This window comes from Cyanistes caeruleus, chromosome 1, assembly GCF_971803275.1.
Source record: "Cyanistes caeruleus chromosome 1, bCyaCae1.hap1.1, whole genome shotgun sequence".
Taxonomy (NCBI): domain Eukaryota; kingdom Metazoa; phylum Chordata; class Aves; order Passeriformes; family Paridae; genus Cyanistes; species Cyanistes caeruleus.
The window spans coordinates 5,237,594-5,256,290 of NC_141701.1; the positions used below are offsets into that span (position 1 = coordinate 5,237,594).

Sequence of the window (18,697 nt, forward strand, 5' to 3'; positions counted from 1 at the left end):
CTAGATTAAAACAAGCTGTCAAATTTATTTAGATTTTTGTTTGTTTGTTTGTTTTCCTCAGTCAGTCATTTGTTCAAAATAAGGTAGGGACAAAAGCCACATATGGCATCAGTTGTACGGTAAAGAATATTCAATGTATGTTTATAATAAATATAAACATAGAAGCCCTTCAGGATCAGCACTCCTCCCAGTTTTCTGGTGTTGATTGTATTTTCCCACTGTGCTCTTTTTTCTGCAGAGCTTAATGGGTGGTCAAGTGGAATTCACTGAATAAGGATGGCTTTTGCTTAGGATTTAATCGAGTATGAGTAACAGTTGGAAAATGCATGATTATGTTTTAAACCTCTGAAGTTATGAGTCACTGTTTGGGAGTTTCCTGCTGCATATTTATGAAGTGCTCAGAGATGACTCAGTGTGTTTTTTAAGTAACATTTGTAATCATTTGAAGTGCGTGCTAACCACTTGGGTTGGGAATCATGTTAGCATCCTTAATAAAATCAAAATAGTGGTTTAAACATCAGGTACCAGGTCCTTCCTTCCTTCCTTCCTTCCTTCCTTCCTTCCTTCCTTCCTTCCTTCCTTCCTTCCTTCCTTCCTTCCTTCCTTCCTTCCTTCCTTCCTTCCTTCCTTCCTTCCTTCCTTCCTTCCTTCCTTCCTTCCTTCCTTCCTTCCTTCCTTCCTTCCTTCCTTCCTTCCTTCCTTCCTTCCTTCCTTCCTTCCTTCCTTCCTTCCTGCCTGCCTGCCTGCCTGCCTGCCTGCCTGCCTGCCTGCCTGCCTGCCTGCCTGCCTGCCTGCCTGCCTGCCTGCCTTCCTCCCTCCCTCCCTCCCTCCCTCCCTCCCTCCCTCCCTCCCTCCCTCCCTCCCTCCCTCCCTCCCTCCCTCCCTCCCTCCCTCCCTCCCTCCCTCCTTCCCTCCCTCCCTCCCTCCTTCCTTTTTGTGGGACAATCAGTTATTTTTAGAGCATTATTGAACTGTGTGAAGAATACAGATGTGTCAGTAGTGGCAGCAGAAAAACAGGAATGGTTCAAGTATTGTCTGAGCTCATGCTCCAAAATCAGTAACAAACACTTGCTGTAGACTCATCACATTGTCACTGACAAGTCTTTCATAAATCTATAGTTCTGAGAGAGCATTTGTTACACCTCTCATTTGCTTTGTGACCTTTTTCTCTGGAAAATGTGTCTGTTTTTTTTGGTCACATCACAGAATTTAAGGTGTATTCTCAGCCTTCAGGAATCCTCAGTGCAGGTGGGACTGAAGCCAGCCAGCACAGGCCGTGTCCACCTGGCTGAATTTTGCCAAAATGGGGTCAGTGAAGAGTGGAAATTAATTTTAGTGTCATCTTTATGTCTGATTCATACCTGCAATTTTTTTTCTTATGTTTACTGAAGAACTAAGTCTAGATACCCTGACCTGAGGGGAAACTTTTGAGGGAATCACATACAGTGAGTTTATAGGAGCACTGAGTGTGTTTTAATGGTGTGACTGAAGGCTTGCTTGCTTGGCAGATGGACTTTCAAAGAGCCTGCCCCAGGAAAGAAGAAAGATAACATTAGTATGGAAAGTGTTGCTGTTCTGCAACTCAAAGAACTGGCATTTCTAGCCAGACTAGAAGACAGATTTAATTTCTGAAGTCTTAGTTCTTAAAAACTAATTTCACTATTTTCTTATTCTGTTGGTTTTGATCATCGTATTAAGGAGTAGGAATTTGCACTATTCATTCCATATTAAACTCATTAAATCACTGATAAATTTAGCTCAGTAACTTCAGTGATTTTAAAGTGACTGTGCTACTGGAGCATCTGTTTCCAACCCAAGCAGCAGCTGAACAATCTGAAGTGCTCAGTCTCTCATATTTATGTGTTAATGTCTGTGCTGAATAAACAGATCTATAGATTAAGTTGTTCAAGCATTCCTCTTTTAAAGCCCCTTTCTTCATTTGCTTTTGCTTTTGAAAATTCACTAATTGGGCTTATCCCTTCTAATCAGAGGAATTCCTGAAAAAATGAGGATTGTTTAAACCAAGAATTCCAAAGAGCTCTCATGTAAAAATCAGATCAGTTCCAAGAATATTTTATATAATTGGATTTGTTTTTCTCATTTGCTGGACGCATTGTTTCTTTTAAAGATACTTATTGAAGAGGAGGATTTTTATGTTTCAGGTCGTGAGTATAATTTTTTTATAATGTGAAGAGAGTTGGGTTCTTCAAGAGTGTTTTGAACAGTGAGTGGATTTGATACCTTCATAAAATTATTTGTATGGGATGGATCTCTGTGATGTAAAACAGAAACCCTGGACCTGTGTAAGACCTTAAGCCCATAAGGGGAGGGCATGTGATGCTTCCTTCTTAGTCTGAAATATTATTTTCATATTCTCTGGTGGTTTAAAAGTTTGTAACTTTGACAAGTTAAGCTGTATGTTGCCATTGGAGAAGCAGAGCAATTAGTAGTTACTTTACACTTACTGTTGGTAAATATGGTAAAACCAGAAATGAAACTGCAGAGTTAATTATAAAGTACATATGTTGGGGTACTGTTGAAATGGGTTTTCTTAATGAAGGGCAGCATCATGGTAAGTAAATCTGTCTGAGTTCTTTGAAGCTTGTTCAGAGCTCCTCAACAAAGAGGAAATCATTGATATTGCTCATGTGATTCCTAAAACACTCCCAGAGACTGACAAAAAGCTCTTTGAGAGAGGTGAGTGTGCTGTGAGATGAAAGTGAAGGTCCCATCATGAGTTGAACTGGTTCAAGGTAAGATAAGTGGCCCTTTTACACACTGCAGGGTGGTCTCCTGCCCAATTCCCTGCGATTGTGTTGTGCCTGTGCTTGCTCATAAAGGATCTGGGCATTAGGGTGGTTAGGAATGTGCCAAAGATCATCAAGGTTAGCACACATGAAAAGCAGCTCTTAGGGTTACAGGCTTACTCTGAAACAGGGGTGGGTTGTTAAAGTTTGAGGTGAAGATCAGCACTGTGCATGGTGAAGTTAATGCACAGGAAGAAGGTGGAGTCTTAATTCCAAATGCATAGCGATGGACACTGAATTAATTGAACCATTGCAATGCAGGGTAGAGATCTTGGAAGCATGAGATGCTCTACAAAGGCAAATAGAATATTAGGAATAGAATATTAGAAAGTAATGGGACAGAGAACAAACCAAGAAGTTTTTTACCTCTGTTTGTGTGCAATCTTACTCTCTTTTCTCACAAAGGACATAGTGGAAGAAGAAGAAACAGGGAAGGGCTGTGTTGAGGAAGAAATATCTGGCATAAAAAACAAAATTGAATAACTTTGTGATGTTACCCAGGGACTTGAGGTTGTTGCATATGAGCCTATTCAGGATTAGTGGTGTTGCTTTGGTGGGAAGGTTGGAGGAGGACTCACCCTCACGTTTGCAGACCTTAGCAGTTTTGTAGAACTTTGTAAAAGTCTCACTTGGTAAACTGAGAATATTTTCTGAGAGGTAATGCTTGTTTGCTGAGCAGCAAGGTGTGGTATAGAGCCATTAATGAAAGCCCTGTGCTCGCTCTCTCTGAGTGAGAGGGGACCTGCCTGTGAATGAGCACCAGCACTGAGCAGAGGCGTCAGTCCCAGCTGGGCAGTCACTTCTTCATCACTTTCTTCTGTTTTTTCCTGAAGTTCTGTCTGAGTTGTGACTGGGTTTATGTTATTTCATTTATGGTTTCATGACGTGGGGTTTTTATGCTAGAGATGTATCTTTGTTATGCCCATATCTTGGTTCCACCTCTCACTGGGGTGTGCCTTTAGTGAGAGGGGATCTGCCAGGACTCTGACTAGAGGGTGAAATGAGGACGTTTCAGTGAGGAAATACATGCAGTGGTGCTGCTGTACACCCAGAATGTTCTTAGCCATTGCTGGGAGAACCAGGTGGTCTCAACATAGAGAAATTTCCCCTTGGAAGGATATGTGTATCTCTGATGATTTCTTCATCAACATGCGTCCCTGCATTTATTCTCTCTTCCTACCTTGCTACTTCAGATTCAGGGCAGGGTTTATCCAAAGCAGTGTGGGCAGCTGGTCAAGGGAGGGGATTGTTCCCCTCTGCTCCAGTCAGACCCCACCTGCAGTTCTGTGTCCAGCTCTGGGGTCCCAGCACAGCTGAAGGCCATGGAGCTGTTGGAGCAAGGCCAGAGGAAGCACCAAGATGACTGGAGGGATGGAGCAGCTCTGCTGTGAGGAAAGACTGAGAACTGGGATTATTCAGCCTGGAAAAGAGGCGGCTTTGGGATGACTTCATTGTGGCCTTCCAGTACCTGTAGGGAGCCAACAGGAAAGATGCAGAGAGACTGCAAGGGCCTGGCTTCAAACTGAAAGAGAGTAGGCTTGGTTAAGATAAAAGCAAAAACATCTTTTACTATGAGGACGGTGAGGCCCTGGTACAGGTTGCCCAGAGAAACTGTGGCTGCCCCATCCCAGAAGTGTTCCAGGCCAAACTGGATGGGGCTCTGAGTAAACAGGTTTAGTGGAAGGTGTCCCCCCATGCCAGGGGTGTTGGAATGAGATGGTCTTTAAGGTCACTTCCAACTGGTGCCATTCTGTGATTCTGTGATTTCAGAATCAGAGAAGCTTTTAAGGAACGTGTGTTCTGACTTGCCCCTCCATTCCTTCTCAGCCTCCAAGACCAGCATGCAGGGCTGCCTTGTCCCCTAGCACATTTTTCTAACAGATTCTGCAGTTTAGTGTCAGCAGACGGAAAACTCTCCATGGGAATGTTACACATAAAAGTTACTTCTGTTTAAATTATTTTTAATCTCTCATCTGTATCTCAGCCAAGAGCAAGATGCTGTGATAGCTGTGGTCAGCAGTGCTAGGGACCCAAGCTGAGGGAGGTAAAACCTCTGAGGCAGCTGAGAATGGGCATCAGCCCCTTGGGCATCCAGCTGCAATAGTGGGACCCAGGAGGTCTGGATGCAATTTGTCTTTAATTAAAGAAGGCAGAATTCTGTGATTAATACAACAAAAAGAATTATGTATTTCCTGAATATTTCCAGAGGGGATTGAAACTCGAGGAGGGAATATTGTCCAGGGGAATTATGCTGTGTATTCCTGTCTTCTGTCTTTAGGAACTAACAACTTGTATTCCAGTTAAAAAATGCACACAAAATCACTTGTGAATGTGTGGCTGCAATAGTCAATTAGGAAGTGCAGAGTTTAATGAGAGATGAATGCTCTTCAGTACAAGATTGCTGGATATTATATTTTATCTGTCAGCCTGTGTATCTGTTTGTCAGAGCGACCTTTGATTCACCCTATTTGTTAATGCGGAATGACTACACCAGGCCTGCCTTTAAACTTAATATTATTCTGCTCACATCTCCATTCTCATTATAAACATGGCTATTTTTAGCCTGCACAGATTCAGAATATGCCTTGTAAGCTTAAGGGGGATTTATTGAGCTCCTGTGTGTATTCACTAGAGATTCCTTGTTGAAGCTTACTGATTTAGGATTGGGGAGGGGTAAAATGTACTATTTAATTCCCAGCATATGCCTGCAGGATCTATATTTAGCTTCAGCTACTTGTCATTGCCATTGTGCTATTTTTACTAAGAGATGCAGCACTTTCATTGTTCAGGGGTTTAACTAGACAGAAATGTGGATGGATGAACTCCATAAACTCTGCTGTGGTGCAGAATTGCTGCTGAAAGTCTGCATGTGCACTGGGGGCACTTGAGTAACGCTGCAGCAGAGCCCCACACAATGGGCACTTTCTTCACTAAACCAGGTGTGTAAAGTCACCTGGTTAACACAGGTGCTAAAATTACATTTAATTGTGTGTTAGACTGATAGAGAAGCTTAACAGGAGTGACAAAGTGGGCTTTGTTTGTATTTGTACATGTAAAGGTCTGACTTGCTGCAGAGGCACAATTTATTTAATTGCTTAATCAGTTGTTAAGAATTTTATCCTGGCTTTTGTTGTTGCCATGTGTATTTTTAATGGAATACAAAGAGAAAAATTAACATGGAGAGTGCATGCTGCAGTTGGGTCCAGGAGAATGACTACATATGCACTACAAGATCATTACATATGCATATCCTTTTTATAATGCATATATCAGGGCTCCTGCTATCCTGCTATTACTGCACTGTTTGGTGCTGTAAGGAACAATATCTGCAGGGAGAGTCTCCTTTTCTTGCTTGGGGAAAATTAGGAATTTTACCTTGATCAATGAAGTATTCCAATGGATTCAGATTTGCTTCAGGATTGGCATGCAAAGGAAAGTATAGGTGCTTCCTTGCATGCTTAATTTATCTTTAAAAACACAGGATTTATGTTTTAGCAAAAAAAAAAAAGAGGACAGTCATATGATCAATGAAAATGCAAAAAACCTTAAAAGACATTTTGTGTATCAGAAAATCAGACAAGTTAGCCATGAGTGAAGACACTGATATTGTCCAGTGAGAGTGCAATGAATAAATTTCTTTCTGCGAAGCATATGGATCTCTTCCTGCCAATCTCAAGTGCATGGTTGGACTCAATGATCTTGGAAGTCTTTTCCAACCTCAGTGAATCTATGATTCCATGATATTGCCATACACTTATCCCACCAATTATTTTAATGTAAAAATTCAATTTATTATATAATTTCCTTTTTTAAAAAATAATATTGAGGTAGTGTTTTTTACAGGCAGAAAACTCCATAAATACTTGTTGAAGTGTCCAAATTCTTATTTTCATTTTCTACATGGACCTTTCTTGGGCTTCCTTAGACAATAAAGACATCAGAGAGAACTTAGAATTAGAGAGAAATTGTTTTTAATTTTGAAATAATACTCACCTTGAATTAACCCTTGTGAGGTGTAAAGTCTCCTCATAACAACTGCTAAACTCTTCTTCTCCTCCCAAATGTCCTTTCAATACCAGCATTTCAAGTAAAGGAAGGTCTGAGTGTAAAAGCAGGGAACAAACTTTGAGGATATCAAGATCAAGTACTTCAGGACTGAGTTCAGCAGCAAGATTTGGATCCAGAGACTCCATGCTAAGGAGTTGTGTGTATCCCAAAACCACAGATTCCAGCAGTGCTGTTCTTTCCTTGGGGATGAATAAAGACATGATGCTACTGTCATTTAACTGGATGATTTTTTTTCCTATTATATTGGAGATTTTTGTCCTCCCAAGGAGGATTATAGAACTTGAAGGCAGCCAGAAGTGTGTCTGCTTTTCCTTTTTAAGTGTGGGAGTGGTTTTGTTTCTTTGGTTTTTTTTTCCTTTTATCCTCCCAAGAACAAGTGGGCAGGAGGATATTCAGCCCATGGACATAGAGGCACCACTTGCTTCTCCCAACACTGTTGTTAAGCCTCATTCTTTTAAGTCATCCTTTAAGCATCTTTTTCAATACAGATTTTATTCTTTGTCAGTTTACCACGTGGAACCATGGTCTGTGGACTCAGTGATGAGAGGAAGAAGCAAAAATAACAGGTGTTATTAACAGGTGTTATTTTGTTAGACCATTGTAAATAAAGCTCAAGAAAATGCCAATCTATTAATTTTGATAGCCAGATGAATAAATAGGCAGAGCTGTGTGCATTTCCAAATGCCAGGACTGAGTTTTGAGCTCAGTGCTAAACATAGACACAGTCCTTGTGTTCACAAATCATACAAAGTGGAGGCTTGATGTCTTTGAGTCTCATCTTCCTTGGTTTCAGCTATTTAGGCGTCTCTATTTCCTTCCCAATGTTCCCTTTTTGGCCTTTTCCTTAAGGAAAAAGATTCAGCTGTGTTCCATGCCCTGTGTTTGTGTCTGAAATGTGTTGCTGGACCAGCATATCCCACATGCTTGGACTAAAAGCTCGCAGCTTGCAGGACTGGACCTTTTTGAAGTTGATCCAGTACTGCATATTTTTGGGGCCATCTCTACTGTTGTCAGGAGCTTGAGCATTGCCAGGGTCACCTGCTGCCCCTGAAAAGAGTGGTTAATTGGAGAAACTCACTTTCTCCTTGTTACTGCCAGATCATTTAATTAGTTACAGCTAGGCAGCTGAAATTCCTGATCCATGGTTTATTTACACAAAGCTCTTTAAAGATTTTAAGCATTCCACACAGTAGCAGAAATGGAGAAATTGATTTTGTTGAGACAGATCCTCTGGTGCCTTTTGTGAGATGGATCTGATGAAGTAGCACATTTTTATTTCTCTTTTTTGACTGATGAGGATTTTACTGACTGTTGGTCAGAGTTGAGTATGGGAGTGGAATGGTCAGAGAAGAGGAATGAGGGAGGGAGGCAGAGAGAACTTAACAAAATTGAGGTTTATAGAAAATTTAAGAAAAAAATCCCACACCCAAAGCAGAAAACACAAAGGCAACAGGTGAGAAAAGGGGCTAAAGTAAGAAAAAATGGCTGAACACTCAGGAATGTGTGGAACCAGTGCTGCTATTGGGAATTTGGGTGAGAAGCAGATCAGGATCAGAACTGAATTTGAGAATAAATCATGTTTACAGTTAGGCAAATAATCTGTATTTTTTCTTCTAAAGAAAGGTGTACTTGAAGGTTACACACCTAGAATAAATTATTTTTCAAATTTTAAGCCTTAATCCCATAAGAGATTATACTCATTAATGGGAATTGTGTTCTAGAAGCCATTCAGAAGCTGAAATGGAAAGATTGTATTCTGAATTTGTATTGTTTTGAGTCTGGTCTTCATGCTGATTTGTTTTTTCCCTTAATTTTAGTTTTTAAGTGTTAAAAATTTAAGGAGTCTGTAGTGCTATAGTCTGGTAGTTCTTTAGTCATTGCAGTCAGCATCTGCAGTTCCTCGGGCGCTCGAGTGCCTGTAGCACTGACATTTCCTTTTCTATCAAGTTCTGAGATGTACTTAGTGCCATTTTTACTATACTAAGGGAATTTAGAAAAGACCTGCAAACACAATGTATGTGATCCTCGCTCACAAATTCTGGTTTGTTAATTTAATTACGGAAAACACCAATAATACTTCAAAAATTATGTTTGTGTTTGGAAAAGAATCGAGGACAAAATATTGCTTGGCTCTGTTACACACAAAGGGAGGGATATGGGGTGATGGAATACTCCAAGAAAAAAAATGTAACAACAACAGAATCTTCTGGTTCTTCCAATACCAAGATACACACAGGGATAAAGTCAATTATTGCCAGTAAAATTGTTTAGCGATAAAGAAGCAAAGAATAACAAAATAAATTGACCAAGCAAAATAAGTGATGTAGGAATTCTACCCAGGAGCTTCTGACCAACTGTTTCCAAGCTGGTAAATTTTACAAACCCCAGAATTAAGATGTATAAAAGTAATTTTCATCAGAAATGAGGAAAGTAAATGAATATTTTATTGTTTACTCATTTACAATACATTATTATACATTTGAGTTTCCTGAGTACTAATTCATGCACTGTGTGTCATTCTCACTGTTGGTGGTTTCTTTGCTGATTATTTCTAATTTTTCTGTTCAACAGTTTTTAAAAGCTTTTTTACAGCTTGTTTTTTAATTTATTTTTTTTCAGAAAATGATATTTTAAATGCTTTTCATATATTGAAGGATTTTTTCTTTAAAAAAGGGTCTGATTATGACAGTTGCTATTATTAAATTAAGCTGGTGCTTTGTGTTCTTCTATGGAAGTTTTATTTTCCTTTACATAGAGCATCTAATGATTACATCTCTGCAGGTGGGCCCTTATATGCTTGATTTATAGCTCCTTAATATGCTCTTGGTCTAAGACAAATTCTTGAGCTAAAATAGTGTTATTTGCCACACAGAACTTTGAGCACTTTTTTTGGGGGTGAATTTTCTTAAGTCTGGTATTCAGTCAACCATCCCTCAGTTGAGAGCAAGCAGAGGGAAGGAGCTAAGCACCACATTTCACTTGCCAGCACAAGAAATGCCCTTCACACAGCTTTTCCCCCATTCATTTCTCTATTTCTTTTGTCATTGCCTGTTCTAGAGTTTTCTGTTCTCAGTAATCTTCCAGTTTCTGCATGAGCAGCAATAATCTGTAGAATTAGATGGAAATTCTCTTTAGATTTGATTCTCTGCTTCTGAGTAGGAAGTACTGTGGTAGTAATTCAGTAGAAATACTTGCTCTGAGCTGTGGATTGCAATGGAATTGGAAATTAAAAATCATTATTAAAGGTGTTGCTGCTCAGAGTCACCACTCAGGTGTTGGCAGGTGGGTTTGTTTCCAGTGAGTGAGGAAACTTTAGTGCCCAATGGTTTGCTTTTCATTTGTGGCATCAAACCTCAGTTCCTTTTTAACTTTGCTTTAAATTCTATTATGAGAGAACAAACTGGTGCCAGCTCTATGCCAAAAATACTTGGAGGACAAAATGCATGAGAAACCAAACCATCAATTTTTGATAGTTTATCTTCAGAATATTTCTGGTAGGTGTCATTGATAGTGGGTGCTGTTGGTTAAGAATCTCTCATTTGGAACTTAGATGCAGAAACATTTTTGTTTCATTTTCTTCATCAATAGAAGGAAGGACCAATGAAATCATAAAAAACTGATCAAGCCAAAGCCATCACAGTAAATATTTACTGTTCGGTTTCCAGAATGGACCTCTGCCTTAAAAACAAGAATCCCCCAAAGTCCACAGGTTTCTGAGTTTCAGATGTGTTCAACAGTTATCAATAGGCTTCTTTCCCTGTCTGCCTTGAGAGCCTGGTGTACTCCCTCCTTCTTTCCTTTTGTTTTTATGGATCATCTGCAGGCAGAATAATGTTCACAGGGACACCCTGCCATCTCATTTTCAATCTCATTTTCAGTCTGCAGTGATGCAATTTGGAGAGATCTGAGGGATGCTATTGGGATTGGTAAGGATGAAGAGACTCTGCAGCTCAGGCTGTGATTTCTGTAGGTTTAACAAGGAGTCAGGGTACAACATTATTTAAACTGGGGGCTGTGGCATTCTCTGCAGGTGCTGTGGGAGAGACTGGTAAATTATTTTAAATGTGTAGGTTTATGAAAGTGTAGGGTTTGTTTTTTTTTCTACCATAGAGAGAGAAAATCAATATTTCATGTTATTGGTGAAGTAATTTTTGAGGTTTTAAAGGAGATTGAATTTTGTTGTTGTTGTGGGTTTCTTAAAATATTTTTTCTCTGTTCATAATACATTAATCATAAGCAATAAAACTTTCTCTAACCACCTGAAGGCTCCTGAAAAAAATAATTATTTCCTTCAGTCATGCTTCTACCCTACACATCCATCTACAGTCCTGATGTAAAGTCTGCCTGATGTTTTTTCTTTGTGGGCACATGCACATTCATAGACTGCTGCAAATTATCATGGCCAGAGAAAGAACAGAGGTTTTGTGTGTTCTGCAGTTCTCAGAATGTCTTGTGTTTAATATGCCCAGTTAGATCCTACATTTTGGGTGAGAAGGGATGTCCTGCTGCTCTCTGGATTAAGAGAATTTGGTTGGATTTCCTTTCCCCTATTCTCTCCAGTGGGATTTCAGGAGACACAGCATAACCAGCAGGATTTCTCCCACAAATTCCTCACTGCAACAGGGACCAAGATTATGATGGTGCCCTTAAACTCTCCTGCTGATCAGTGGCACATAATGGTTGTATTTTAAGCCTTTTTCCTGGAGGTTTTTCACTTGGTCTAGGATGGAAAGAAGTCTGAATCAGGTACAGTGATGCTCTGTGACCTTTCCTCTGTGACATTTCACAGCTGAAATGTGTTTACCTGTAATGACATGGGGCTGTACCTGCTAAAGCAGCTCTGTGCCATGGTCCTGTGTAGAGTGAACCATGGAGCTTTTCCCAGCAGGACACTGTGAGCATTACAGCAATAATTCAGAACATGCACGGAGTTCTCACCATGCCCTAATTGAAATTGAAGTCCATTCTCACATTACAATGTGAATAGTGTCAGATCCCTGTACTTACAGAGCCTGGCTCTGATTCTTATGAAATGGTCCAGCTGGTTAATTAGGATGAAGTATGTTTTGAATGGGTTTGTGCTTTTTTATTTTTGTGTTTAATATTGATTAGCTCTCCTGACATAACATAAACTTGAGTTCATTAACTACAAATTAGGAATTGACATAAACAGAGTAGATGGGTATGTCCAGAGTGCCCAGTGAAGGGTTTTATTTGTATTGTAAGGTGACTCTCATGAATTTTAATGAAACTAAATTAAGAATTAAAATGAGTCCACTTAAAAGCAAGTTGGAAATAGGCAGAACAGTTAAGTGCACACATGCAGCAGAACATTAAACTCTTGATTTTGGTATTCTTTAAATCAATGGATTGTGGTTATTTTAAGAAAATGATTCTATCTTGATTTCTTTTCCTTCAGCCAGGCTTGCAAACAGAATGGTATCAAACAGAAAGAGGTTTTTTTTTGTAAGTTGGAAAATCCTTAGATTGTTCCTTAGAGCTCATGAAAAAAAATAACAGGTCTCATAAATTTTTTTTGTAAATCTTCAGTTGAAAGGCAGAGTGCTTTTACCTATCTGAGGCTTGTCTGATAAATAGTTTTGCTTTCCTGGATAAGTTGTTGACTTGAGGTTTGGCATTTTTTGTCTTTTTTTTTATAAAGAATGAGCTCAAAGCCAAACAAAGGCAAAATTGATGTGGTTTCTAAAGCTTTTTAAGAAATGTTTGTCCTGTATCTGTCATTCCAGATACAGGCTCCAGCATAATATGTGATTGTATTACTCCAGAATTATATGTGTGTCCATCTTAGGGTGGAGGGCTGGCACTGCCTCTGTCCTTGCTCTGGGATGTGGCAGCAGCAGCTGCCCGAGGACCAGAATAAAAACTGAGAAGAAAAAAAAAAATCCAGTGGTATCTCCCAAATTCTCACCTTGCTTCCAGCAAATCGTATTTCAGGAACATATTGGAAGAAGAGGTGGTGAATAATCTCTTTGGATCAATCAAAGGATTGTTCTGAGCTGGAGCACTGATGATGACATGAGGACTGTTCTGGAAAGCTTCTCCCATGCTGTTCATTGAGGGGAGAGACACAAAGCCCCAAATTTCCTCACAGAAGTAAAGAGTCAGTGCTGCTGAGAGCAATGAGTGCATAAAGCTCATGCTAGAGAATCATCTTCATTTTTAATATTTAGTAACCAGCCATTTCCTATAAAATGAACACAAAGACAAGATGCATGCAATTAGGTGTTGTTCCAATCTGTTAGTTCATGAGAGTCAGTTTGCAGTGACTTGTTGAGAGACCAGATTCTTTTAGCTTTGTATAATCTTTATCTGCTCCCAAACTTTGAAGCTTTTCCATTTGATTTTGAAGATAGTGAAGTGGTGAATATTTTTCAGGAGTATGAAAGGGTGCAGCATTTAATAAACCCTAACTCTTGTAAGAACCTCTTTCCATTTTTTCGATGTTGAATGTCATATAGAGAGGAATTATGTGAAGTCCATCTGACTTTGTGCTGCACTTCTTAGTTTTCAAAAGGATTAGGCAACTGTTTACCTAAGCTGCAGTTATTTGTTAGGTTGCCTTTTTTCCCAAAATAACAGAGTGGATGGGTTAGGAAAGCAAATTTGCAAATCACTTCTGTGGGCTAATTTAACTGAACTTGTGAAATGCACAGTAGTGAAAAATAACTAACAAGGACTTTTTTATTCCTCTAGACACTGGAAGCCATTTTGAACTTCAAGTACTCTGGTGGACCAGGACATGCTGAAGGATATTACAGGAACCTTGCCCTGGGTCTCCACGTGGAGGTGGAGCCCTCTGTTTTCTTCACCCGCATCAGTACCCTGCCAGCAACCAGGTGAGCCTTGCCCTGACTTGAAATCTCACTCTTTGTCTCTGTTTTATTGAATATAACTTGAAGACCATATTGGAAACATTTTTAATATCATCAGCAACATGTAGGTAAAGAATTAAATGAAGAAATTTTCAAGATTGCTCATTTAGGAGTTTATTGATGCAATTCACATGCATTCAGCAGCTTCTGAGGTTCAGGCGTTCTCTCATGGTGATGTATTTTAGCAGGGACAGGATATCTCGTGTTTATTGTACAATTTGATGACAATTTTCTGTATCTCTTAGCAGTTGTGGTGTGTTGTGCATTACACAGTTTGGTATTTTTATAACAGAATCTTACTGAAAATGCACGTGTGACTGTTGTGATGAATAAATTGTGACCAGACTCTCCTTTGGTGCTTGTTTTCTCTTGCAAACCACAGAGTAGTTTCACATGTCATAGTGAGTATTAAAAATCAAGGCAGCACTTGATGGTGGTCAGATGCTGTGATCATGAAAATCTGTTTGAATGAAGTTTATCAGCCACTGAATGCATTAATAATTAGTAATTAATGCATTAATAATTAATAGTATTATTGTAAAAACCCTCTCTGCACTGTGGGAGCAAGAATTCGGTGCGATTAAATTCTGAGATTATTTCATTGCAGTTATGTATGCAGCACTAGTAGTAGTAGTAGTAATAATAATAATAATAATAATAATAATAATAATAATAATAATTAGTTGAGAGGGAACTTAATTGATCCAAGAGATTCCTACTGGGCCTGGGACCCTTTCATGACAGACTTCAGAAATTTAAAGATGGGCAAGAAGGAAATGCCAGTCTAGGAGATACTGAGTCGAAGGAAAGAATTGAGTCAGCAGTATCATACCATGACAGAAGTGTCCAAGGATAGATGGACAGCCTGTGCCAGCAACATAGCCTGAAAAACAAGGCTGTCAGCAGAAGAGTTAAAGCATCAAGGAAAGTTTTAGGCTTGAACATGAAGAAAAGTTGGAGATTCTGGAACAAGAAGAGTGATAAGATGGGATTTTTGCTAAAACATATGTTTAAAGCAACTTCTGTTCCTGCTGAAGGGAAGATGATTGACAAGGGAGTGGAGTTTTTAATCATGACATTGCCAAGAGGGATGGGATTCTGCTTTTCCCCACAGGTGATACAGCAAATAATGACCTTTGCAGAGCGCAAGGGAATTTTAAGTAAGGCAAAGATACTGAAATGCTGCAATAGTTTTTTTAAGAAAATGTTCAAACATAAGAGAAACAAGATTATTTTTAATGAGTCATTTGTGTCCAGCTCTTATAAAATCCTATGGCTCTATTAGCAAGCAAGTTTCTTGAGCATTTTGCTGCTTGAAAGTGTAACATAACATGGTTTTATTATTTTAGGAATTGCTCAAGTAAAGCAAATTTAATGCTGCTTGGCAAAGTCAGAGCATGATATCTGGAACAACAGTTTGCAAAATTCTGGGCCCCTTTTAATGTTGTTCAGTTTCATCCCTGCAATGGCACCTTCTTCAGCCTTTGTAAGGTTTTCAAGATGGAATAAGTGATCTCTCTTGAACAACCTGGAAGTACCACAGCATCAGCTAAAAATAGTTTTCAAGAAGACTCATTATACTGGTTAAAATAATCAGATTTCATTTATTATTTGAATGCACAGTCTCCTCCGTTCAGTGTCAAAAAAGCTCTCCATACTCTCAAAATGTGTATTTTTAATGGACAGACTGCTCTGTGGTTCACTGCAATTCCTTATAGTTATGGGATGGATTGAGGGTGAAGCTGCCAACCTTCCATAAAAGCTTCAAACACAACCTGATGCTTTTATTTGACTCTCCCTTGTTGGGATATTGGCTTTTTGTGCTCAGCTGCCCAGCTGTGTTTTGTGTAGCCCAAGGTTATCCCACCCCTGCTTTGTCAATCTTCTCTCTGGAGTTCATGATGTGGGGCAAGCATTTAACCCTGAATTTTTCACAAACAGATGGAGGTGCTAATTCAAAGGCAGAGTTTCTGTGTTAGCAGGGCACAGTTTCCCACGTGGAGTGGCAGCTGGTGCTATATTTAGTGGCTCCAATTCAGCCAAGTGCTTCAGCTCATGTTGTGTGTGTTTGCTTCACCCTTTGCCTGTTCATCACACTGATCAGCAGTTAAGTCAGTGGAAACTTTAAGTGGTTTGCTGATTGGAGATGTAGTTAAAAATGTGGCTGCTTTTAAAGGTGCCTAAAAGCTTTACTGAGTTGGAGAAAAAAGACTGTAATATTTACATTTCTCTCAGAAATGTTTTCTTGCCAGACCTGTCAAAAAGCTTTTTTTTTTTTTTTTTTTTGTTACTTTAGGGATATATTGTTTGCTAAGTCATGAATGCATTTTGGTGTTCTTATCTCTTACTGCTTGTTCCATGTTATTGGCTTTAGTGATCTGTAACACTACTCCTTTACTCTTGTGCATCCCTGTGCAGATTCTCCATCAGAAGGAGAAGTTATGGCATTTGATATTATAATTTAGAGTGAAAAATGGCAGAAATGTGTATCCCAATCTGCTAACTGTTCATCATTAAAGGAAACAAAGTTTGTTTTTTTACTGTTGACATCTCTGCCAATATCTGAGACACAATGACAGCAAATTATAAGTTTGGAGTTTTTTTACTTTTGCTTGCTCTGGTAAAAACTCAAATCTGATTTCCTTTTGGTTTACAACTGAGACTTCATTGCTTAAGTACTGTCTGAGGTGTTGAGCTATTTCTGTTTACTCATTACAAGAAATTGTATTTTATAATTTACCTCCTTAGCTGTCATTTCAGAATGGAAGTTATCATTGCTTTCATTATCTGGTTTAAATTTTTTCATTTTCTTTTTCATTTTATTGTTTTTATTTTACATTTTTGCCTCCACAGAAGTAAGGAACATTAGCTTATTACCTCCTGGGCTTAAAAAGTCAAAGCAAACTAAAAAAAACTTTGAGCATTGATTCTTCCCTTAGGCCTTTAGTGAAAAAACCTCAGGAAAAATGTTAATGAACAACATTTCACCCCCCATTGTAACATAAAGATTATGGTTTATGTAAAAGTCTTCCAGACTTAATTAGTATTTCTTCTATTTAACTGCTTGAGCAGAAATGCATGGAAAATATCACTGAAACAACTGGGGATTTGGGCTTGGATTTTGTTTTTTTAAATATCTAAGCAAAATTTTATCTTCCACTCATGCAAAAGCTCCTGCCTCATGGGGAGAAGGTTCATTAACCACACCTCAAATAGATCTTCAGTTAAGTTCAATCATGACAACAGATCCTTTTAACCTTTGTCTGTGCTGTTCTATGGGGTGATGAGAGCAGTTGGATACAGCTCTTGCCATGCTGCAGTGCCTGATCTGCTGCCTGGTTCTGGATCAGATCTCTGCTCTCCCCACACCCAGCTCTGGATCAGATCTCTGCTCTCCTCACACCCGGCTCTGGATCAGATCTCTGCTTTCCTCACACCCAGCTCTGGATCTGATCTCTGCTCTCCTCACACCCAGCTCTGGATCAGATCTCTGCTGTCCCCACACCCAGTTCTGGATCAGATCTCTGCTCTCCTCACACCCAGCTCTGGATCAGATCTCAACTCTCCCCACACCCAGCTCTGGATCAGATCTCTGCTGTCCCCATACCCAGCTCTGGATCAGATCTCTCCTGTTGGGACAGAGGATGTTCTGTCAGTGAAGGGCCTCCTCTGCTCCCTGGTCCTTCCCTGGGTGTCCCCCCCTGCTTCCTTGGCTGCCTGCATCCAAAGGGGCTGGCAGAGCAGCTTTGTGCTGGGCAAAATTCCCTCTGAGCATGTTCCCTGTGATCCTTGGCTCTGCTTGTTCCCATGTGCAGGGAGGGGACTGTCCCAGGAGGCATCAACAAGAATGCAGCAGTGTGGAGCAGCCCTGGAATGAGGTATAAGAGAGAAGGAATTAATGTTGAAAGTTCTCCCACTCTGTCCTGCAGCTCAAGGAAAGCTTGAAGGGCTTCAGGGATCTACTTGTTTAACCACTTATTTACCATAAAATGTAGATACATCTATGGAGTAAAAGTGTATTAATTGTCTTCTGTAATTGGCCTTACACATTAATTGATTCCATCCCAGGGCTTAACCCCAAAACACTGCTGTGCTTCCAGGCCTCCAAGCAGTGCAGTCACCAGCAGGTTCCAGGCCAGTGGGAATCCCATGATCTGATCCCAGGCTGCCAGTGGAGATGGATTGCAAATGCTTCAGTGAAAGGAAACTTCCTATTGATACTTTTGTGTGATTCTCCTCCTCATTTTGATATCCTGTTAGCTCTAAGCAAGTCTGCTGTTGAAACTTATCTAGGTTATCTTGAGCAATCTTTTTTGTACCTGTTGTTTCTCTCAGATGTATTATCTGACAGTTTTCATGGGCACTGAATGTCCTTCCTTATTGCCTTTATAAAAGAGCATGAAAAAATGCCAGAAAAAATACTGCAGGTCTGATAGGAATTAAAGTAACGTGCTCTGCATGCTGTGAGGGGCCTGCTGGTCTCCTTGTGTCCCTTGCCACTGTGCCATCAGTACAAAAGTGTCTTAAATAAGAGCCTACAAATGCCAGAAAATGTTGATCTTGCTTACTACAAATGTGGTGAGACAGTCTGAATTTGTAGATGAAGTCAGTCCTCAGGGACGGTACATTCGCTTTCAAGCAAAGTTGGGAATCCAGATATGTAATATTCTTACCTGTAAATTCTACAAATTCAAGATTATAAAGCAATTTTTTAATCTTAAATTTATTTTTTTTTGTGGGACAGAATACTTTCCTTTCTATCTTAGGACCACCATACAGCTGCCAAGACATTGTTGGAGTCCCAGGCACAGAAAATGTCCTTTTATCTGTGCTGGCAGACTTGGGCACTCAAGAGGATGCTGGGTTTAACTTAAGACCATGGAGAAAGCTTCTAAAACTGAGTGGAGAAGCTGGGAATCTGAATGTGTG

At 39.7% G+C, this 18,697-nt stretch overlaps 1 protein-coding gene across 13 annotated transcripts in view; it reads left to right on the top strand.

The window, feature by feature from the left end:
* TRAPPC9 (trafficking protein particle complex subunit 9) overlaps positions 1-18,697 on the top strand; it is a 448,540-nt gene that overhangs the window by 137,211 nt on the left and 292,632 nt on the right. For all 13 annotated transcript variants that reach the window (XM_086877400.1, XM_086877457.1, XM_086877389.1 and 10 more), the window contains one exon: positions 13,590-13,732. In XM_086877400.1, the coding sequence (XP_086733526.1) occupies positions 13,590-13,732 (143 nt within the window). The remainder of the gene's footprint in view (positions 1-13,589; positions 13,733-18,697) is intronic.